General features: G+C 29.1%; 3 protein-coding genes and 1 pseudogene across 3 annotated transcripts; all 4 read right to left on the minus strand.

Annotated features, from left to right (window-relative positions):
- Positions 1 to 3,174: 3,174 nt before the first annotated feature.
- LOC126553603 (uncharacterized) lies at positions 3,175 to 8,658 on the minus strand (annotated as a pseudogene).
- Positions 8,659 to 13,172: 4,514 nt separating this feature from the next.
- LOC126553604 (uncharacterized) lies at positions 13,173 to 13,598 on the minus strand. Its single transcript, XM_050208749.1, has one exon. It carries the CDS (start codon positions 13,596 to 13,598, stop codon positions 13,173 to 13,175), a length of 426 nt encoding a protein of 141 aa, XP_050064706.1.
- A 4,617-nt stretch (positions 13,599 to 18,215) lies between these two features.
- On the minus strand, positions 18,216 to 18,802 carry LOC126553605 (uncharacterized). The gene is made up of 3 exons (XM_050208750.1): positions 18,750 to 18,802; positions 18,381 to 18,693; positions 18,216 to 18,277 (listed from the first exon to the last, which is right to left on the minus strand). Exons 1-3 carry the CDS (start codon positions 18,750 to 18,752, stop codon positions 18,216 to 18,218), a joined length of 378 nt encoding a protein of 125 aa, XP_050064707.1. The 5' UTR covers positions 18,753 to 18,802.
- Positions 18,763 to 21,785, minus strand: LOC126553606 (uncharacterized; the record flags this gene model as incomplete). The annotated part of the gene is given in 10 exon segments (XM_050208752.1): positions 18,763 to 18,899; positions 19,199 to 19,576; positions 19,681 to 19,944; positions 20,038 to 20,260; positions 20,318 to 20,475; positions 20,541 to 20,959; positions 21,154 to 21,243; positions 21,381 to 21,470; positions 21,559 to 21,616; positions 21,619 to 21,785. Coding segments are annotated over 10 exon segments (1,863 nt in total), but the record flags the coding sequence as incomplete, so codon positions are not given.
- Between the last annotated feature and the right edge of the window lie 3,435 nt (positions 21,786 to 25,220).

Here is a 25,220-nt window from a genome sequence, read left to right on the forward strand (position 1 = left end):
TGTACACTTTGTAGATCTTTTATTATTTCTTGCATGTCGTTGTTTTGTTCATCTTCGATCTGGTCACTTTTAGTCATAACTTCCGGCCAAAGCTTACGCCAAGATTTTTGCAAAGTGTCAGGTTTTAGTTCCTCCCACGAATCAGCAATCGTATAGATAGCATCTTTGATATTAAGGGTTGTTTTATATAAATATCAGTTTGTAATCTCTTCAGAGTATCTATAAATTGAAAAATGTTTGGATGGGCATTATAAAACATCAGTCAGGACGCAGAAACGGTAATCCAAAAAAATATTTTAAGTATTTACTTGTATCGCTGTCAATTTTATACTCAGAACTTAGGCCAATCCATTGTATTTTCCTATACCAGCTTTGGCCTAAATGAAAGCGACATCCTTTTAAAGTAATTGAAGGCCAAACTGATAAAAAAAGCTAAATGTATTGCTTTTTCAAAATCTGCAAACACTTTTTTGGAGAAAATATGATATTAATTTTACTACATTCAGACAAAATGTGCAAAAACGCCTTTTCATAAGATTTTGATTCTTTATCAGGAAGTAGAAAAAATAATAATGGTATATATTTATCATTTTGTAAGCCATGAACTGTAAATATTTGTGTAAAAAGGCTTGGGCAACTTTTGAAAGTACCATCAACAAAAATAGTTTCAACATTGCTTAAAAACATTAAGTTAGTTTTAGTCGAAAATAATAAAATATTTGAATCCTTATCATTTACTAACAAAAAGTTTTCATTATGATTAGTTAATAAGAAATCACTCATATTGTCTAATGAGGTATGTAATTCCTCCAAATTTTTTGGTAATTTGGGCAAAATAGAATAACGTGCATAATGCATATTTTTCCTAATCAATTGCAAATCATATGTAGTTAAAGTATCTATATCATGTTTAAGTAATTCATTTATAATTATTTTGCTTGGTTTCTCACAAATATCGTCAACAGTTTTTCGTTTTAATTTATTACTCACGATTTGACGGTTTAATAATTCGTTTTCTTCTTGATGATTATGATCAATAACTTTTTTGACTACATCGTTATTATCGGAGTTTAAATGGATGTAAGATTTACACGTTTTTTTACAACAACACCACCGTTCAATATTGTTTTATAAGTACTTGTGGAAACGAAATTTATACTGGTCAATAACAAATAAATCACGTTGTTTTTCGCTATAAATACTATTCATTTCACTCGTCATAACCGGGCTTAAAAATGTAGCACGTGTAGGTTAGTGGACTGTTAACAATATACGTCTATACTGCGACAATAATTATGTTGGTCATCTACAAAACGTAACACACAAGACACTTATCAACTTATTAAAGCTTTAACGTAATCGTTTTTATTAAATTGGAAGTACTGAAATAATTTATAATAATCAATAATTTCGGATATTTCTAGATATCACCGGTACTGAGGACGCAATTCAGTTGTACTCGAGAAAAACCCGGGACGCAATTAGTATTATACCTTTTTATACCTTTTTATATGGGACGCAATTCGTAGGCACCGAAAACCGCTCAAGTTTTTTTTAAATTTTATTGGTAAAGGAAATATTAATATTTTTGGTGAAAATAACCGCCATACTTTTAAGTTTTAAATACATATCGATTTATTTAAACTAGTGTTTCGTAAATATGTTCATTGTTCCGTATCCTCTCCCCCCCTAACTATAAACTAGAAAATTATATATCATTGCATTTTAGAATACAAAGAACGAATCTGAGTATAGGCGGTAAGCCATAGTTAGTATATACCATATACATATACCCAACTAAATACTTCTATTAATTAATTTAGTATTATGTATTATATAATATTATAGAAGCCAGTAAGTAATTATAGATATCAGATGTGGAATTGTGGAATACCGCAGAAAATTATGTACAATTATGTATCTAGGTACCAATGAAAAATAAAGTAATTTATAGATTTACCTATAATTAAGGTAAACAGCTTTACTCAGTACCCATCATTATATTTAATAATATATAATACTTATCTACATTCTATATTAGTAATATACATTTCTACGTTATCCATTGATTATTATAACATTTTGTGTTATTACCTGTATTATACCTAATATTCACGGTAACCGGACAATTTCCCCCCCCGACATTTCCCCCCTGCTGTTTTTGGCATAGTACCCTCATAGTTTCCCCCCGAAAAATGTTCCGATGCGGACATTTTCCCCCCATTTTTTTTTTTAAGTTTATTATTATAAAATTTAATATTATTTATTATTTAGTAAGAAATTATTTTTTTTCATAAATATAATCAATTATACTACAATAAACTTTATATATTTATACTATAAATTACATTTTTGTTTTTTCATAAATATAATTAAAACGTAAAAAAATTGTAGGTATATAAGTAAAATAGGTTAAAAATTTCATTTTTTTTTTTTTCATAAATATAATAAGACGTAAAAAAATTATAAAAGGTTAAAAATATTTATGAAATATAGTCTAAAAATTTAGACACAAAAATGATATATTTTGTAAAAAACATTTAATTTCTGATACTTTTTTTATATCTATGCACATATTTTGTAATCGTGTTTCATATTTATTTATTTTTTTTTTTTTGTTAAAAAAACCGTACCTGTTTTAATTTTTAATAGTTTATTAATTTTAGATACTAGCGAATAATACAATATGCTAGTACTATTACTTTTTTATTTAGACAATCTTTTAAATATAATATTACTATTATTTTATTGTTTCAAGTAGTTGAATTGATCAAAATAAGCTACAACTGTTTAAGGAATAAGGTATTAGATAGGTAAGAATTACATTATATTATAGATACTTATTAAAATTAACATAATATTTAACAAGTAGACGACTAGACATCTACATAAAAAAATACCTATTATATTTTTTAATAGTAAGGCTCGAAGACATTATATTATATTATTGTATATTGTTATTACTTATTTTATGAAATTTCATTTTTATTATTTCACATAATATGTCTAATGTTGTCTATTAATCTCAACAAAAATAAAAGAATCCATAAACAAGTTGAAATTTTGTCTACTTTTTAAACAATTTATTTATTATAATATTAAACCTTTTTTTTAAATTTTTTATTTCAAGTTACGACACGACAGCGTGGAAATTATAATTACCTAGGTACCTATTTACCAAATACGTAATGCCATATTAAAATTATTATTACATAATGGATATCGTTGTGCTTGTAACTGTGTTACACAATCTACACATAACACTTTATGCCCATAAGGCACAAGTGTATGAGTCCTCTGTTCCACTCTGCACACAATACAAATATTTGTTTCATCTGCAGGAAGATAGAGTTATATCCATATAAATTTGGAGGAACTTCTACAAAAGGTATTTCTTCTTCCTCGGCGGTATCATTCCAAAACTGTTGCCATATATCCAATTCCCTATCTTCAGGAATAATGAAGTCCATATCATCATAATCTAGTAATAAATAAATGATTTAGTTATAATTTACTATAGGTAGGTACCTAATTAAATTTTTTTTTTCTTGATAGAGGTATCTACTTTATTATTGGTAAGTATCTATATAAATCAAATTAAAAATATTATTTTTGAAGTCTATTATGTAGATATTACCTTCTATGTTATTAACTTGTTCAATATTCATTTCAGCAACTGGAATGAAATCTTCTTCAACTACACCTTCAGCATTTCCAATGACTGGAATGGCCGAATGGGTGCATTTAATAAATCACCATCCTGGATCTCATTATCAGAATCTATTATAAAAATCAATATTGTTGTTTTCCATAATGTAGGTATATATTGTAATTTTTGTTAACTATTAAAAATTATTAAAATTATTATTATTAACTATTAATAATTATTAATTATTATTTATAACAATTTTATTTGTCATTTACTAGGTATAAATATATGTAAGAAGGTAATTTATTTGATTATTTTTGAAGTCTATTATGTAGATATTACCTTCCATGTTATTGACTTCTTGTTCAATATTAATTTCAGCTGGAATGAAATCTTCTAAAATGATTGGATTAACTACACCTGCAGCTTCTCCAACGGCTGGAATGGGTGCATTTGGTATATCACTAGGGCCCGGAATTATATGCACTAAAAACAGTCGAAATATGCATGCATTTATGCAATGGTTATCATTCAAATATGCACTCAAAATATGCAAAAATATGCAAAAATATGCAAACAAAAATGCATGTTTATTAATATTTATTATTTATTAAATTTATTTAGTTTTAAAATGTATAATTCATTAAATAATTAATATTGAACAAAAAATATAGTTAAAAATATATACACTGTATTTTATATATTTTATTGAACTGTGTGGAACTTTATATGTTGTCTTGAAATTGAATTGTATTTTGAACATTCACTCATCTAAACAAAAAGTCATGAACGAAAATCAATTAAAACAAATCAAGTAGATTTTTATAATATTTTTAGTTACCTGGAGAGTTACAGTTAACTACTGTCTACTACAGACTTGGATAGATTTTCAAATAAAAGAGCACGTCGATTTTCAGCAAATATGTTCTTGAATCGAGAAAAACTCCGTTCTACATCGGTTGAAGATATCGGGGTATACTTAAAGTATACCAAGTCACTGCTTGAAATGTCTTCTGGTATATTTTTCGTTGAAGTATTTTCTCCAGTTATAATTTTTGATATATTTGATAGCTGCCGAAATCCGTTATTTTTTTCAATAACATTTTTAAATTTATTGTATATTTCAACGCCTTTTGTACAAGATACCTCTTTGAACTTATTTTCAATATTTTCAACAATTTTAATGGAATCAGCTAACGGAAGACATTGCTTTTCTAAGCTTTTTATAATTGTTTTTAATATTCCATAATTTGAATAAATAAATACTAAATCGGCTTCCAAAATGTTCCTTCCAACATTATTTTTTTTACTTTTCCGATGGATATTGCGTCCTCGGCACTTAACTACTGAACTATATTTAATATTGGTTTAAAATATTCACAGTGATATATTGCTGTCTCCAACCATGTTCCCCAACGTGTGATAATTGGCAAAGGAGGTAAAGGAACATCAGGAGCTTCTTTTTTTAACAGTTCAACACGTGCAGGGGCTTTCAAAAATACCTTTTTCATGTTTGCAATGAGCTCATCAACTTTTGGAAAAAGAAAACGGATTTTTTCTGATGTTCTGTGTAGTCCATGTGCAATACAAGTTATATGGATCATTTTCGAGTAAAATGCTTTTATAGCATTTGCTGCTTTTACCATATATGGTACAGCGTCTGTAACGAAAAGTAGTACATCATCGTATTGTATACCACTAGGCCATAAAGAAAATAAAGCTTTATCGAACAATTTACTAATTGTAGAATGGTTAGCTTTTTCTAAAACGTCACACGAAAGTAAAAATATTTTCCCGGGTTTATCGATTTCTAAAGTACCAATCACAACATTTGCAATATATCGTCCGGTAGCATCGGTAGTTTCGTCTATGGACACCCAAATCTTCTTTCCCTTTACTTGATTTCGTATGTTGTTCATTGTGTTTCCATAACATTCATTGACATATGTTTTTCTTAATAATGAAACCGAAGGTATATCTTTACTAGTATATTTTTCAAGAAACAAACGAACATGTTTATTTTCCAATTTTTCTAAATGGATATTGCTAGGAGAAATGTGTAGCATAAATCTTTTGCGAACATGGATTTTTCAGGTATATTGGGCAATAATTGCTGAGATTTTGATTTATTTTCAATTTTTCTATTAGCAGCTCGGATGTGTTTATCTGTTTTCAGATGTTGTGTGACAGTAAAGCGCTTTACACTATTGACTTTAATCTCACATACTTTACAAAAAAGAATTCCCCCGTCAGATGCAAAAATATTTTCTCCAAATTCCGCTACATATTTACGAACAGACGATTGTACTTTTGACATTTTAATAAAATAATAAGAAACACACAAACAGTTGAACACACAATATCGCGAAGCACGGTTGTATAGAAACTAAGCCAGTATTTAGTCATTATTAGTCCATTACTAATTTTTTGTTATCCAGAATTATCGTATTGGTACTTTTAGAAAACTTTATCTTATCTTATTGTAGCATACAAATATAACTGCACAATTTACGGGATTTAACTATTAAATAATAATATTAATAACTTCATACTATTTTTTCTATATATGCATTATATTTCAGAAAAATGCTAAAATATGCATAATAATTTGAAATGATCCAAATATGCAAAAATATGCCAAATTTAATTTTGCTTACCAACACAAAAGATTAAGATTCAAATTTGTATTTTACCTAGCTACTTTTTAGTTTAATATATAAAAATATACAAATGCATACAATTCTGGGCCCTATATATCATCATTCTGGATCTCATCGTCAGAATCTATTATAAAAATCTCAGAGAATTAAATCGATATTGTTGTATTCCATAATGAAGGTATATAAATATATTGTAATTTTTGTTAATTATTAATAATTGTTAATTAATATTTATAATAATGACATAACAATTTTATTTATCATTTACTAGGTACCTATAAATATATGTAGGAAAAAAGGTAATTTATTTGATCAATTTTCTCAGTTGTATTTGCTTGAACAAAAATTATTCATTTATTTTTGGCAAAAACTGATCTGTGTACTGAATAGGATTTTTATACATAACAAATTAATCAAAACATAATAGTATGATTAGTGATTACTATTCACTATAAAGAATATTATTTTTCATTAATTAAACATTTTATTTGATTTACCTATAGTTATTTTTTAAAATTGTATTTTAAGTTATTAGATATTGAAAAGAATTGATCAAAATTCGCTTCATTCATGAAATATTTAAATTGTTTTTTGTTGTTTTTTTTTTTTTTGGGGGGGGGGGGGGGGGTACATACCATCAATAGCATCATGCCAATTTAGCTTTCTAGTTAAATATCCATCAGTGCAGTGTGAACATTGTATCAAAAACTCCTTTATTGTAATGACCCTAGTACTGAGTAGAGCTGTAGAATTTTTGATACGCATAGAATTCAAAATATATTTAAACTTAATGCTTCTACTTGTTGTTAATCCTGCTGCTAATTGAGAGACAACAATATGCTGTTTTACTACAATACTTTTGAGGTGATCTAAAATTTAAATTGATTATATTATTGTACATTATTATATTTTATTCTATTTTATTTTTAATAAAGTAGTCAACATTTATTAATTATTTAATTCACTCAATTTCATAACTAATTTTATTTAATAAAATAAATAGTATGGAATTAAGAAAAATAAAAAATTTAATTCTAGGATACAAAAATAAATTTTCCTGTTACATAAAATGTAACATAAAAAAAAAAATTCTATTCTTACAGTTTTTAGTTTTCCCATAACTTAATTATAAAAGAATTAAAAACTATTCATGATAAATTAAATTAAATTAATTGTTTCTGTATAAGTTCTACATTGTTTAAACATTAAAGTAAATGAGTACTCGTAATTTATAGATTTTATAAGAATGAAATAACAACTCACCACGCATTCTCCATAAATTTGAGTGAGCAAAAACTTGGCCTAGTGCAGTTTCAAAGTCGATCATTACTGAGACTGATCTGACCTCTGGGTATTTCATTTTGAACCTATCCAATACTTTTCTGTAGGATGCTTCAGTTTTGGCTTCCATTAGCACATAACATACAGGTATGGACTAAAAAAAACATTGAAATTGATATTACGATTCATTTTTAATATTTACTGCAAAATAACTGTTTAATCTTACGTGATTTTGCAGGATCATGTGAATAATAAACAATTGTCGACATTGAGACGTTGATGGAACTACTTTAAATGTCCCATCAGCATGCAATTCTATGGAGCCTTGGTTAACTACAGCACTAATAAGATCATTGCAACAAAACATTACGCTGTACTTGCCATCTCTGTCAACCATCCATTCTTGGTAAAATGTAGAATTATTACATTGATATCTATAAATTAGATACTTAAATTACTACTATCAGTAATTTTTAATTTAATCAACTTTAATCTTACTTGTCAACATTCAAATTTAAATGTTCACCCAACTCTCGCAATGTATATGGTAATGCTGGACAAACACTTCTTCCAGACTGTCGTATGGAAGACCCCGCTGTAGGCCAACTATAATTTAAAGCAGCTTCTGGATCTTTGTCAAATTTACATTTTATAATATTATTATTTATATTTAACAGTTTTAAAGTGCATAAGTGCATTATATAAGTACCTCTTACCTAACCGATTCTTCGTCATAAATTACTTTAAGAGCTGTAGTCTCAGCCTTCGATCTCTCAATTAAAGTGGTCCTAAAACGTTTAGTTACTTGTTGCTCATTAAACATTGGGCTATAAGCTAAATGTGTATGAGGGTTCTTAGTTATAATAGTGCCATTTTCCATCATTTTAATTAATGTGCCTTTACAGTAAACATTAGGTGTTGCACAGACATAGTAAATGTAATAATTATGTGAATTTCAACCATTTTATATATATTTTTATAATTTTTTAATAATAAAATATTGAGTGTGACTTACCGTTTACCACCACGAGTTTTATTTATTTTATAGTAGAATCCTTCGTGTTCCATTTTTTTTTAAAAAATAACAGAAACAAGCAAAGAATTGTTAAATCATTTTTACAGTATACAAATATTAAAAAAAAACTGTTTAAATAAAATGGGACTATTTTAATGACCACAGACCAAATGACACATACAAAGATATAGAGACAAATGACAATAAATCGAGAATTATTAGGTTAAAATACATTCACAAAATAAAAATAAAACAATGAGCTAAAAATAGATATGGTTTTTATTTTTAGTGTGAATCATAATTGACTCCATGAAAAATAATGCCTATTTTTGTTACGCATTGGCAATCATTATAATATATTGATATATTTTTCAGCTAAAATAACTAAGATTTTACGTGTCCCCTCCTCCCCCATAACAAGTTTGACACAAGTTAATTAGAAATGTAGCATTAGGGATTTGTCCCAACTCTTTTGTGTGAAATATAAAATATAATTTTTAATCTAGTAACAAAAAAAAAAAATCGATCTTGTAATTTTGCGTTTCTATAATGTTAGTGACTTCGACGCCCCAAAGACTTGAACACGTATTATACGCATATCTCAACAATTCTTAAATTGGTACCGATTTTAGGCATGCAGCTGTACAGCTCAAATGGTATACCACTTTATGACGATACCTACTATTTCGTAATATATTGGTACATTGCATAAATATATGTTGGGAATAATATTTTATGCTTATAATATTAATATTAATTATTTGTCAGTCGACAGTCACACACATCAATGTTTTTATATAAACTTATATATGTATAGTTTTTTATTAACTCCAACAGCAATTGAAAAATAAAGTAAATATAATATATTTTTCAGTTTAATTGTTTTCATATTGATTATTTCTATAATTGATATTTATTTTATAATCCACATGGGCCTATGATAAAAAAAATCGGTTCACTATACTATAAGAGCGGTACAGTCACAGCCCACAAGTACTCATTGTACACGTATATAGTATATCATATTTTCGTTCTATTTTCAGAATTAAAAATTTAAAAAAAAGTCCTATGATACGTGCAGGCTACAGCATCAATAAATTATAGAAAAAAAATATATTGATTAACACAAAAGTTATTTCATTTATGATTTATCAAATCTTTCTATTATACTCTGTTGAGACCATAGTCCATGAGGTAGATCTTTAATGATCCTTGGATGATTTACTGATATGAATGATGTGATATACATTTTTAATATGATTCGCCACCACTATACTTGCTAGAGCAGTAGGCAATAGCACATCTTTGTACTAAAACATACCTTTCTACATTATGGTATTGGCTACATAAAGATATAGTCGGTACGATGAGATACGCATCAGGCCTCACCGGTTTGTCTACTAAAGTCAAAAAGCTGTAGTAAATAACATCTTTGGACTCGATATAGTAACTACTCTATCTATTAAAAAAAAACCGCATGACTATCAAATGCGGAGTGCTTCCTGTCGATTTTTAGTATCAAATATCTCATTTTCACATAAATAAAAATAAAATATACTCAGATATAAATAATAATTACATTACATACCTACCTAGGTACCTACTTATTTTGATAAATATATTATTAAATTAACATATTTTTAGGTGATGTAAAATTATATATAATCGTAAAAAAGGTAGGTATAGTAATTAAAAACATTTTAGAAGGGAGGAAAAGGGTTGAAGTTTGAAGATCGGAAGGTGCTCACTCAGTCTTATATTATATTCCTGGGCTTAATAATGAATATTTTTATCTAGGCTTTTCCATACAACAACAAATTATTAATTAGTTTATTTTAAATTATTTAGTTTTAGTTATGTGTATAAGAGTATCTATAGGCAAACCTCATTAGTATTAATGTGTAATGTATTATCAATATATTAATATTAAAATGTCTTAAAATTAGCCATTATAAATATTATGCTAATATGCTTTACGAATGCTATTTCTGTAATATATATAGAATATAGATTTTCTATTGCTAAAATACTAATTCAACACTCCTAGCTTTAGGATCCATTGGCTATTAACAAAACAATAGGTAGTATGGATATATACATTTAAATCATTACAAAATCAGTACCAATTTAGTATATTTACCTGTATTATATATTAAATCATGTCACAGATAATAACTATATTTTTAATCTTTAATCTCTTTAAAACATTTAGTTTTTTAGATACCTACTTAGGTATCTACCTACAACATTCTGAAAGAATTGTTTTCAGCTCTTTTTAAAATTATAAATTCATATGCGTGAATTTATTATAGCATGTTTAAAGCTACAGTTTAAAAATAATTACCATTATTTATTTATTTTATTGGTTATACGAGCATTGGCCCTTTTACATTACATTAATATATTTTTACATTAGACATTTTACAATCAGATAAAGCAACTTAGATCCAAACAATTAACATAAATAAATCATATATATATCTGATGACAACAATAGCTTAATATGTTGAAAAATAAAAATAAAAATAAAAAAATGAAAAATATTTAAAAATTTAGCAAATCGTCGAAGGAAGGCTTTGCATTGGCAGACGACATTAGGCGTCTTAAAGGCTTATTAGCCATATAGTTGGTGGTGGCGTGTGGGACATAGAAGAAGGCCTTTTAACGGGATGGACGGGATGGAACTTTAATGGAGATTTGAGAGAGAAGGACTGGAGAACCTATATTGTTGTTTAAAAGGCCCGCAAGGAATTTTAAACCTGCAACATGTCGACGTTCGGCCAAGGGGGCCAGACTAAGATGAACAGCAATCGGTGTATAGTCGTGAGGTGCACAAGGTATCTTAAGAATATGACTAGCGTAACGCAGGAACCGGCGCTGAACACGCTCAATTTGCCTTGCATTATCCGCCGTATGTGGGTCCCAAAGTACGGTCCCATATTTAAAATGGGACGCACAAGAGCGCAGAAAAGTGTTTTTAATGAAGATACAAGCCGAAAGTCCTTTATTAATCGGATGACAAGACCAAGAGTTTTTAGAGCTTTACAACATACGTATTCTATGTGTGCAGTTGGGTCCAGATTGCAGCTTAGCTTGAAGCCAAGATCCATGACATAGTCCATAGTACGAGAAACAGCTGCATTGTTGATGAAGTATGGGGACATTAACGGAGAACGGGATCTACTGAAGGTCATTATTTTGCATTTATCAAGATTAAGTGATAAACCTAAAGTGTTGAACCAATATGAGAACCAATCTAGGTCGGACTGAAGATTTGTGCAATCATCTGGTGTGGTTACGCGCATATATAACTTGATGTCATCAGCAAAACATAGAAATTGACAGTGATGTAGCACACGATGGAGGTTGTTAATAATTAACTAAATAATTAGTTTTTACAACTTGGGGGTTTACTATTTAAAAGATCTTATTTTTATGATATCGTGTATTTATAATGTGTTAACGTAGATATTAATGTATAGGTAAGTACAATGGATGAATATAAGTTTTTACACGGTAAAAACTCATGTTAGATCTTACATTAACCACGTTGATCTGTGATGATTGGAAGGTATAGTCTAAACTGAGTCTATAGAATAGGTGTTTATAAGTATATATTTTTTTTATAATAAATAAAATACATACTACATAGAAATTATTAATTTATTATTGAATTATTAAAATTATTTTATTAATTTGCAATGAATTATAGATAATATTATAATATAGGGTGTAACAAACAGTACTGACATATGGAATAACTTTTTTGATATTGAATATTTTTTTTTTTTTTTTGTATTTTTTGTAGACGCTTGCGCTACATGTTTTATATAAATATTTTTTTTTACTTTTTTAATTATGAAAATAAAAAATAAAAAATTTGATAAAAAATGTATTTGAAAAATTTCAAAATAGCCGATTTATAAACCTGATTTTTAGAAAAATTTTGATGGTTCAAATATTTATAACAGTGTTGCCGTTAATTTTCTACAATTTATTTAGTTTTTGGAACTATGAATAATTTTTTCCTTTATCATACTAAAATAATCAACAATCATCAGTCATCACTCTTCACTGGTACGTCCTGACTAGACGTAGTAATCACTATTTATTTTCCCAAAAGTTTTTATCAGTTATCACCATTTACACCGGCCGCCGGCAGCTAATGCATAGAGATAGATAAGAGCATTACTGAGATAATAAATTACTGGTTAGGTATAAGTAAAAAAAAAACTTTTATGTTACTACGTCTAGAGTGGTTTAATTTTAATAGAATTAATATAACAATAATAAAATAATAACAAACAATATGGATCAACAATATTTACAATATTCAGTTCAGTAATCAGTTAATTCAGTAGGTACCTTATATTATTATTCTATGTTAATATCTATTTTAAATAATTTTCAAAATGCCCATCATTGTTTTCTGTGCATTTTTTATATCGCTCTAATATTGACGATGTGACCGACTTTAACATTTCTGATGTGACTGTTTTACATGCTTTAGTGATACGCTCTTTTAAATTATACAGAAAAGTAGACTGTTCTGAATAAACGTTGTCTTTTAAGTAACCCCATAAAAAAAATCTAAAGGAGTCAAATCAGGAGATCGTGGAGGCCATTCCAGTGGACCACGGGTACCTAACCAACTTTGTGGAAAATGCTGGTTCAAGTAATCTATTACTACTTTTGCGTTATGAGCAGGAGCACCATCTTGCTGTATCCACATTGTTTTCCGAATTTGAAGAGGGATACATTCCATCAATACCGGCAATGTATTTTCTAGAAACTCTAAATAACATTGCCCACTCAGATCATAAAAATATGGCCCAATCAATGTGTTGTTCAATATACCACACCATACATTTACGGACCATCGAACTTGGGCATTTGTTTCCCGCGTCCAAACTGGATTGGTTTTACTCCAGAAATGGGAATTATGACGATTCACAATTCCATTATTATCAAAACGGCTTTCATCAGTCCACATTATTTTAGATATTATATCATTATCCTGATCAAAGAGGCAAATCATTTTGGAAATAAATGTGAGTCTTCTTTCTGGATCAGAAGGCTTCAACCCATGGACATAATGCAGTTTAAAAGGATGATATGAATTTGATTTCAATATTCGGTGTACTGTGTTATGACTAATGTTTGTACATTGAGCTATGGATCTTGTAGACGCATGTGGATTAATGCTAACAGCAGCCAAGACTCTGTAACGTCTCACACAATTTTGTACCCAGGTTCGGTTTGTGGAGCGTACCTTGACGAAAATGGTAAGGTCGCCAACCCGCAGCCGAGATTTGGAAACCGGAGCATGCGGGATTTTATAATATTACATGGATAAAAGGAATGAAAACAAATGGGAAAAAAATAATTATTAACACATTGTTTTTGGGGATGGTTATTTCGGTAATATTTATATTAATAATTAAAGAAAAATATGAAGTGTAAGTTATGGCCAAGAAAAGCCACACGGCATAAAAACTTCGCCTCAAGTAAAGGTCACCCAAAATAATAATAATAATAATAATAATTATTCAAATATAGTAGAACACATCATACTAGGGCACGGATCAGAGCATCGGTTACCGGCACGTATACCAATAATAGCAAATATATAGTTGTATTCACAAACTGAATGACATTATAATTAAAACATTTACACCAGTAGTAAACGGGGTATCATCCATAATACCATTGGAACATAATAATAACATATTTGTACATTTAATTTAATATTTAATACCGGCCAAGGTATTTATTTTGTATATAATAAACCTGCTCTGCCGCTGGGTGTCCAGGACGCACGGAGAGATGTCCTTTCACCTCACGCAGCTGATGACGGGACACGGTTGCTTCAACCGGTTTCTCCGGAGGATCAACCGTGCGCCGTCTGCCGGGTGTTCTCATTGTGGTCCACCCGACGGCTACGCTGAGGCAGTCGACGACGCTCGCCATACCCTGCTCAGCTGCGAAGCTTTCAGGGGTGAACGGGAGCGGCTCGTCGACGCGATTGGGCCTTCGATCCGGGCGGACTGGTTCCCAAGATGCTGGAGAGTCCGGTCAATTGGGAAGCGGTGGCTACGTTCGCGGGGGCTGTGATGGCAGTCAAGGAGGCGAAGGAGCGCGACAGGCAGCTCCGACAGGGGATAGCTCCATCCAGGCGACGGAGATGACGAAGGCGCTCGATCGGGCGTGGATGGCGGTCCCGGCGGAGGTCGGGCTGTCGGCGGGGGCGGCCCCCCGGGCTCAGGACTGCGAGGCTGCCTCCAAACAGAAGCAACGAACACTCGCGAGGGGCCGCGCGGCGAGGGATTGTCTCGCCCCCCGAAAATTGTACGGTCATCCCGTTGTAGAATATATCGTGTACATACCATGTATTTTGACTTGTATTTTGTTGTTGAATAAACGATGGCGACCCAACACCTGAAGCATTGCCTTACGGCGTTTCCGGGTGTTGGGTGTATTGCCGATTCAAGAGAAAAAAAAAAGGATAACTTACTTCGACGACGTTACCTAATGTCATAATACTTGGCCGATATAATAGGATATATATATTATATATATAAAATATTTTAATTGGTAACACTAATTAATATATTGATGGCCGGTCACTCCGGATCACGGGTACTAGGAATAGTGATAGTATGTGTGTGCACGTCATTATAAATTGGTGTCGTCTTCGGGCAGCAGCAGAGGGGCCCGCGGGACGAAGAGCACAATCGCATCATATTATAATGTGTTAACGGAATAGAAATATATGACATTGGATTTTGTCCGTTACAACTCCTATTGTATTTACATCTTCTCTTTCGGTATTTTTTTTTTCTGTAACCATTTGGAAAACTACCTACATAATTTCAAAAATATTATAGATCAAGTATTATTTAAACATTTTAAGTACTAAATCTCAATCATTTTTGGATTTTTAATACAAATTGAATGTATTGTAATGAGATGTATTTATAAGTAGATTTATTAATTTTTACTCAATTAAAATAAATTTGTAATTTATTTATAATCAACTGTTAAATTATGTATTGTTTCAAATTAATTAAAATAATAGGAATTTCAATTATTTTTAAAATCCATATAATGCATAATATGTATAAAATGTAAAATTAATTAACTGTAATGTTACTACATTGTACTATGTGTAATATAATTCATTATTGTTGTAACGGTGTAGCCGTCACCATATAAAAAGGTCCTTTTCAGGACCACCAATCACAACACAGCATATATAAAAACAATACCATCTGAGAGATTAGCTGTGAATTTAAAACCTTTAGATTCAACACAGAGTCTTACCAAGTACGGCGATGGATAGGGGACACAGTGAAGAAACTAACAACACCCCATACAGATCTGTAAGTTCAAAATTGACTCCATAATGAAGAAATCCGTACCGACAGTAAGCACGGCGGCATACTGGTGGTTTACTAGTCGGTACGAGTAGTATATATTTGTATGTTCTGAGCACCTTTTTTACAGGGAGATTTCTTCATTTCAAGGGGGCATTTCTACATGCTCCACCGTGTAACAAAATTCTCAAAAAACCTTAATGTATGTTCTGAGCACTTTTTCCACGGTAGTCAAATTTTTTTTTTTTTTTTAGATGGAATAATATCGCTAACTCAGATTAATGTGTAACACAATGCGGTGTTAACACAATACGGTATAACAATCTGCTACTAAAAGTACAATTTACAATTTATTTATTACTTATACATGTTGGCTACACTGAGCTGTAATTCTTTAGTAACAAAATTATTTTTTTCTTTACATTTTAGTAACTAATTAACCATCGTTAAACCAAGTTGTGTTTTATGTTTATTTTTTCTATCTCTTAAGAGGCCGTTCTGGTACCCGAAATTCGACCGTAAAAACATGCTTTCGTACTTCCCATTTTCCTCAGCTCTCGTTAGTCGTAGAAACATAATTTTTTCACCAAAATAATCCTGAGAAGTTCTTCTAGGTGACTGCGTTCCAGATTTTTAAATTTTTTTTTCAAACCGATAATATTTGCATTTGAAATTTTCATTTTTTTTCAAATTTTTGAAAAATTATATAAAATAGACAAAAATAGATATCAAAAAACTGGAACGTAGTTATCTAGAAGAACTTCTCAGGATTATTTTGGTGAAAAAATTATGTTTCTACGACTAACGAGAGCTGAGGAAAATGGGAAGTCGAAAGCATGTTTTTGTAAGAAATTTAGAAATTTACAGTCGTCATGTGCTGCTCTGCTTAGTATAGCGGCAGCGTTCGAGAACAACGTTCATACCACCACCCCGCGCACTATTGCAGCCATACCGCACCATAGGTCAAAACTGGTTTTCACATCGCGGCTGAGCCGCTCACTGTCTATAAATAATTATTATACACAATACGAAAACAATTAAATATTGATGACAGAATAATACAATATCTAAATCTTGTTTTATTTTTTTCATAGAACCGATATCCAATTTTATATTTCGTATATTATTATTATTCTGCACATCATATTTTACATAAACTCACATAACACTTTTATAATTTGAATAATTCTTTTTTTAAGCTCAAAGAAAATTGTATTATAAAATTAATTTTATCATGTTAATCATTGTTGAACATAAAAATAAAATATGAAATTTAAATCAATATAGGTGACGAAAAATACCTTAGGTACATACGAATAAATAAAAACCAGTTGAATAAATTAACCAACTACGTAATTAATGCATAACTTAATTACATAATTCGAGAACTTATAATAATTTAAATAATAAGTGACTTAATCCTTAATTATATAAATTGTTAAAAGAAACTATAAAGCCAAATTTGGTATAGGTATATGTTAATTTATTAGTATAAATACATCTATCACAGATAGTTTATTTAATATTGATTGATTATAATATATAAACTTATATCCTATTGAAGCCAATTCAAGATATGATAAAAATAATTACAGAATACAGATAGCATTAATATGCATTCAATTTTTTTAAATTATTTATTGAATAATTATATTGACAAATGGCAATCTATCTAGTTATTAATTAAATATAATAAGTATAATTGTTACTTTAACATTTTTGATTTTTTTTTTTTTTATATTTTCCAAAATATGTTCAGGGTCTATAATATCATCAACCAACAATCTTTTCCCGTACTGGGGATTGACAATTTCTGGAAGTAAGCATTCTGTATAAAAACTGAAAATAAAATTTGTTGTATTTATATATTTACATCGAAATCCAATTACTACATAAATCTAAAAATTCAAGTTAAATTACACTTTTAACTTTTCAATCATTTTTTCGCTCCAAAAAGAATCATCGAAACTAATTGTTTGAATTTCTATCCAATTTTCAGAATAAACAACAAAATAGCAAAAATTTCGTTTGGAGATTTTCATCTGTCCCTGAACTTGGTAGTAATAATTGTGATCTAATTTCAATTCCATTTTCCCGTTGTTACTAAGACGACAGAAGGATAACTGAAATTAAATAAGTATTGCAATAAGAACATTTTACACATTTTAATAATAAAATAATTGTTTTACTACACACCTTTTTACTGTTTATATAGCTTCTAAAAATCTTATGTCTTACTCTTTTACTCCAAATGGACATTTAATTTCAACAATAAAATCGCCATCGACAATACCGTCTATAGATATTAAAAAAAAAATAATAAAAAATAAATAAATATTTCATTAAATTTTATTAATTTCATTTATATTTTTGTAATTAAGTATTTTAATATATTTTACCAGGAGAAGCAGCTAAATAAGGAAAATTTTCATCAATAATAAGTCCACATGGATTCACTTTAATTTTTAATTGGTTTTCCAATGCGACGATAGCTTCTGGTTCAGTATCTTTACCATAATTAGTCGCGTTTGAAGAAAACTTCCTATATAAAATGTCATAAACCGTGTTTTTGCATGATGTTGTTGGTCGAAGTTTACACACGCGACCAAAATTCGAAGCTGTAAGCCGATTTCGACGTTCAACATGCCAAATTTGAGAATTGGCCTGGTCTCTTGTTTTTTCTTCGATGGCCGTTCGTTCTTCACTGTTCAACTGTAATGCATTTATGAAATCTTTTTTTGTTTTTTCTAATGCTTCTTTTGAAATACCATCTTCTGGCAACGGTTCAGCTAAACCATAATCTTTATCCGGGCCATTATAATTTCTTTTTTCCGAATTTCCGGTAAAAAGAAGTTTTTTTGATTTTGGCCGACATCTTTTCTTTTCACTAGAAGCAAGCATTTTTTTTCCTATTTCTCCTAAAGAAAAAATATACATTTTGTGTAAATGATTCGTGTAAATAATATACGAATTATAACAATGTATACCTATTGGCTATTATAATATTATACTCGGTACACATTATATTTATAGTAGTAGTAACATGTACTAGTGTCTAGTACATATATAATATAATAATTAATACATCATCAGTTTTAGTAAAAATAATAAGTGTAATTAATAATAATATCATTATCATTATATTATTTGAATATTAGGTATAACTATTTGTTTAGAATAATAATATATAAAAATGCCATACTAATATACTATTCACCTGGACTTATGTCATTGACTATATTTTTATGCATTAACCGAAGAAACTTTCCACCTGAGTTGCATGATATAACCGCAGCTTCAACTCGAGCATTATATGAATTTCTTTGAGAGTAATTTATTCGTTTACCCGCTAAATATTTATTAATTACACTATTGAATTGTTCACACACGTTGTTGTCAACATTCATCAGTAAACTATCAACATTCGCTACTAAACGAGATATTATTTGGGATACTTCGCTCACAAGCCCTGATCTTTCGGCATCTTCGATCATATTTTTTTCATTTGCTTGTGGACCCTTACAAAAGTATGATTCACATCGATCATGGGCACCCAAAATGTGTCGAAAACTGTTATTTATATCTTGTCGTAATCCTTAAATAATAATGTATGTAATGTTTAACACAATAATAATGTTAATTTATAATTTTATCAAAAATAAATAAATAAATAAATAATAATTATAATAATTAACTTGCCTACTGATTTTTGATTGTCTGTTTGACCATGTAAGCTATTACGATATTCAATTGCCTTAGTTATTGAAAATCTAAATCGTAATATGTTTGATTTTATATGTTTTCTCAACGAAATCGGATACTTAGTATTTAACGTCAGAGCTACTAATTTTGTTCCATAATTTCGCAATAAATGGTTGCGACATTCTATTTTTATGACAGGTAGTCTAGGGCCATAAGGCATTATTTCAGCTAGTCTTTTTGTAACACTAGAATCTCCGTCTCCTAGACAATTTTTTTTCATATATTTATTAGGAATTAACTAAAATTATATAGTTGAAAAATATGCACGATTTAAAAACGTAGATAGTAGCTTACCTATTAGCTTATTGTATTTTAGACCATGCATTTGTATACTCTGTTTAAAACCGTCAGCAATACCATCAGCTTCCATACTTGTAGCACCCCTTTTCCAATTTAAAAAACATGTGTGTTCAGGTGGTTGTAATTTTTTATTTTTTGCTCTCTGGCAAATTATACAAAACCGATTTCTAATACCCACAAACAAAATTTTTTTTGATCTATAACCAATTATTGTTGCCTGAAATTAATAATGTAATATTAAAATGTACACAATCGGTATATTTACATTTCTTACCACTCCAGATAATGCGTCATATTTAGTTTTGTAACTACGCTTAGACCATTGTCCATCTGCGACAACCGTACACATAGGAATTCCGTCAACATCTACTGTTCCAGCTTCTATTGCTAAACGACGTTCTTCGTCACCGGCGATTTTCATTTGTGCTTCTGCTACAACTCGTGAATTCTATTGTTAATAAATCCTTGAACTAATACAAAAGTACATGACGCCATACATGGAATATCCATTGTCGCGCACAATTCAGACAGTTGCGTAAATCCAATTCCAGCTGATATTGATCCGCTAACGGCGGCTTCGTTAATTGGTAAATAAGTTTCCGGTTTCGATTTTTCCGATTCAATAATCATAATAATATTACAAATATCGCATTTAAACTTAAAAGTTGATCTTAATCCATGTTTTTTTTCAGAAATAAACGTCATATTTAAAAATGAACAACCAAATGGTCCTTTGTGATTACTATTTTTAATTTGATAAAAAACGTAATTCATATCTACTATTCGTCTACCGGAGTTTTCATACTCAACATATTGATTACTAGATTTAGATTGTTCAGAAAAATCATGGCTGTATAAGGTTTCTTCAGTAATCAAATCATTAACTTCAGTGTCTTCCGATTTGGTTATTTTACTACTTAAAAATTAAATAAGCTATATATATTATATAATATACCTAATTAAAAACTAATTAAAATTATAAAAAAAAATACATAGGCATATTTTTTTATATGATGCATTTGAAGTTATACTCTAAATTGGCTCCCTACATTTCGCCTATGCATTTAATCATTTAAAAAATGTATAATACATTAAAGATTTTAAGTTTACCTGATGGTTTCCCTTGACGAACATGGTGGTTGATTATCAACACCTAGGAAAAAGGGTTCTCCTACAGGTTCGATTACCTCAAAATTGTGCCTTGAATTAAAAAAAATTAATTATTTATAAACTATTTATTATTTGTTGGCATGGTCAAAATTATTGAAAGCATTTTTTTTTTTATATTTATTTAAAGATAAAAAATGTATAATATACATAAAAGATTTAAAGTTTACCTTATTATTTCCCTTGACGAACATGGTGGTTGATTATCAGCACCTAAAAACATGGGTTCCACAACAGGTTCGATTACTTCAGTATTGTCCCTTGAATTAAAATAAAATAATATAAGTTAGATTAAAATATATTCTTATTTAATTATTAAAAAAAATTATTTATGTTTTATTTAAATACTTGTTTTGTCTGCGAATACCAAAAAGGTCCCTCATTTGAGAACTCAGATTTTTTTTTTCGATAACTTCTTTGATTGATATCGATTTTTATTTTTCGATGGATCCATTTTACGTTAAAAAAAATATGATGAGCACGAAATGACAAAACGACAAAAGTATAACAGCGATTCGTGTTCACTCGCGTATAATATTAAACGCGTATTATAATATTATATTTTTATATTACGCGCATATTATACTAAGATTAATAATTGTAAAAATGGTTGTCATAAAAAGACAAGCATAATCATACATGACATATCTATAATTGGTCTAAATTAATAAGTTTAGGACCTTAGACTTCCTATTGATATCTTAAAATTAAATATATTGCTATTGATTTAATAACTGTATTCAAACATTTTTAAAAGTTTCGATAAGGTTAAATAGTGTAATGACATTTAATGACATTAGGATATATCATAATTATTTTGAAAATTAAATAGAATATTATTTAAATAGCTACACAAACATTAACATATGATAACAATAGCAACACACCAATGATTAAAGCAGCTATCTGCAAATTGTATAAAATATAGCCCTCCAAACAGATCATCTCATATCGAGTGTTCCAGTGTCCACTTAGGCGTGTACATCAGTCTCTTGCACACATACTGGCCTATTATATTCGTTTTGCCATACTTTGCTTATAATCTCAAATCGTTTCTACGCGTTGTCATTCATTTTTGTCGAATAAAAAAAGTGTGTTAATTTATTACAAGTACATAATCTACTTTTTCTACATTCCTGGAGCTCCGAAGATTCACAGTATAGGAATCAAAGCAACAAGCATCAAATCAGTTCACGTTCCAGACCAGCGTTACGGCTATTTTCAAGTAAGCCTGAATACTTATTGTATTATACCCAACATTACGTATACAGAATATGCACTAAAACTCATACATTTATATATTCTTACTGAATAGTAAAAAAAAATAGCAAAACCAAGAAATAACAAATATAACAAATTACAAATTAAAATTATAAATCAAATGCATGTTTTTTAATAATTATGTCGTTTAGTGTACTTATATAATATAACCTATATTTTGGTTGTTACTATATTTTAATAATGAACAAATTAAATATACTTTACAAATAAAATAGATTTTTTTAAATAAGATTTTATAAATTATTTATTCGCCCCCATTTCGTTGGTTGACGTGTAATATTTAAAATAAATTTACAAATATGTACATTAATATATATTATTTTAAAATATTTTAATTATAATTAAATATTAATTATAATAATTTTAGTTTTATGTTAAATGTATAAGTATAAGGTAAAAAGTATAGTATAGTTGTTATTATAATATTTAATTAATAACATTAATTTTTTTTGGTTAATTTGTTTAATTTTGTCTTTTATAATAGGTTAAACCCGATCAACATGATGTGTATCAAAAATATAATACTTATCATAATTACAACTATACCTTTCACTGAATCCGAGTTCATTGCGTACGATTGTGATGGGCCTGTTCAAAATGTCACGTCATTTGATAGCTTAGAAGTGGACAACTGCGATTTTCCAGTACCATCAAAAACATACAAAACAACATACAAGAAAAATACAATACTACATAATTGATACCTATCCTGTTCATTTTAAGTCGTGTTTCATATCAGTCGATTATTTAATAACTAGATGCTCGGTATTTGAAGATGCACAATCAGTAGAGGGAGGGTATTTTTCCGATGTTGTTGAGTTAGGAAATGCTCGATGTTGGGAAATTCATCAAAAACGATCCTATACTTTTCCTCTAGGGGGTATAGTAACGGATTTGCAAATGAATGAAACAACATTAGTTTCGCATACTGTAGCAGGATCACTGGACAGATTTGGAAATTGTAAAGGGACGAATTTTAAATCTAATAAAGGAGAATGGGAGAACGCCATAGTACAGGCTAAATATAAAATAATTTATCAGAAGGTACAGCAATAGCCAATAGTAAAGATAACACCCTTATTCTTCCGTCGGGTACAAAAATGAAACTATCTGATAATTATGGTGTTGATACGTTTAAAGGCGAAACCGTATGGAGCAATAATCATTATAATTGCGAAGAACAAGATTTCGTTGTTTTTTTGATGGTCCAGCATCATTAGTTACCTCGATCACTAACGACAACTCGAGTATATATACATATATTGTAGAGACAGACAAAATAGTGTTTGCTCTCAAACAAATTAAAAAAACATTCGCTTGTGAAATCCCGGTAATTCAAACCGAACACATGCAATTACTTATTCTTACAGATGCCATGTTTTTAATAATTTTCAAACAAAATCCATTTCTCCGCAAAACACTGATTTAATTGCTTATGTAAATACAAAATTTGTATACATTGAAAATTTTTTTAAATCAACAATAACCACATTATATAATGACTTATTACAAAAGCAATGTACACTTGAACGACAATTATTACAGCAAAGGCTTACATTAGCCTCAAACAATCTTCCGGAGTTCGCGTATATTATGGGCGGAGGGCCTGGATTCACGGCCATCAAGCACGCTGAAATAATTTATTTAATCAAATGCAAAAAAGTTAAAGTCGAGGTAACTAAAACAGACTCATGTTATAATGAATTACCAGTCTTGTATAACAACCATACATTCTATATGGCTCCAAAAACACATAACTTGCAAAAATATGGAACACAAATTAATTGTAATTCAATGTATCCACCTGCGTTCAATTTAGATGGTAATTGGTATGGATTTTTCCCTAATGTCCAGGAAATAAAAACGCCACCAAAATTGAAACCAAATACAGCATGGACATGGGCATACAAAAATTTAGACTTTTTAATGAATTCCGGCTTGTATACAAAAGATACAATGAAAGCTTTCCAACAACATATAATATACCCCCAAGAAGTGGACGCAGTCAAAAATAATTTAGTTAGACAGACCATGGGTTATGATACAGTAAACCAAGGAATACAATTTAAATATTTGATAGATGAACACAACTTGGAAAAATGGTGGAAGATAAGCTATTCAAATTATGGGGCTGGTTTACGACAGTTGGAACTTTTGTGTCGGGGCTAATGGGGATATTCTTTGTTGCAAAATTAATAGTTACAACCATCGATGCAGGTATTAATATTCATTTTTTGTATAAAACTTTTGGATGGAGTACAAAGCTTTTAGGGGGTTTTTTTTTCTAGTATTACTCATAAATAATATATCTCAGTCTAATAAAAACATGTACATTAAAAATAAAGAGTTTGATGAAGACTCGTTAGAAATAAAAAACGTTCAACGTTATAAGAATAAAACCCATAATATTTATCCAAATTTACAGCATGAAATGGTTTGAAACCATCAAAATTAAATATAAAAATATTTATTTAAAATTTAAGTAATAAAAATATGTATTAATATCAAATGAAATTATTTTTTTAAATTTGTATAATATACATGAATTATATTTGTAACTAGGTATAAATTATATTGGTTAATATTGTAATTATATTTTATTAATTGTACTGTTATATTAGTTGACGGCAATAAACTATATTATGTTACTTACCTATTTATTATTATTAAATCGTTACAAATGGTTTTTTATTATGGCATTAAAATAAATACGTACAATAGTACGTACC

This window comes from Aphis gossypii, unplaced genomic scaffold (genome assembly GCF_020184175.1).
Source record: "Aphis gossypii isolate Hap1 unplaced genomic scaffold, ASM2018417v2 Contig00279_ERROPOS119640, whole genome shotgun sequence".
Taxonomy (NCBI): Eukaryota; Metazoa; Arthropoda; class Insecta; order Hemiptera; family Aphididae; genus Aphis; species Aphis gossypii.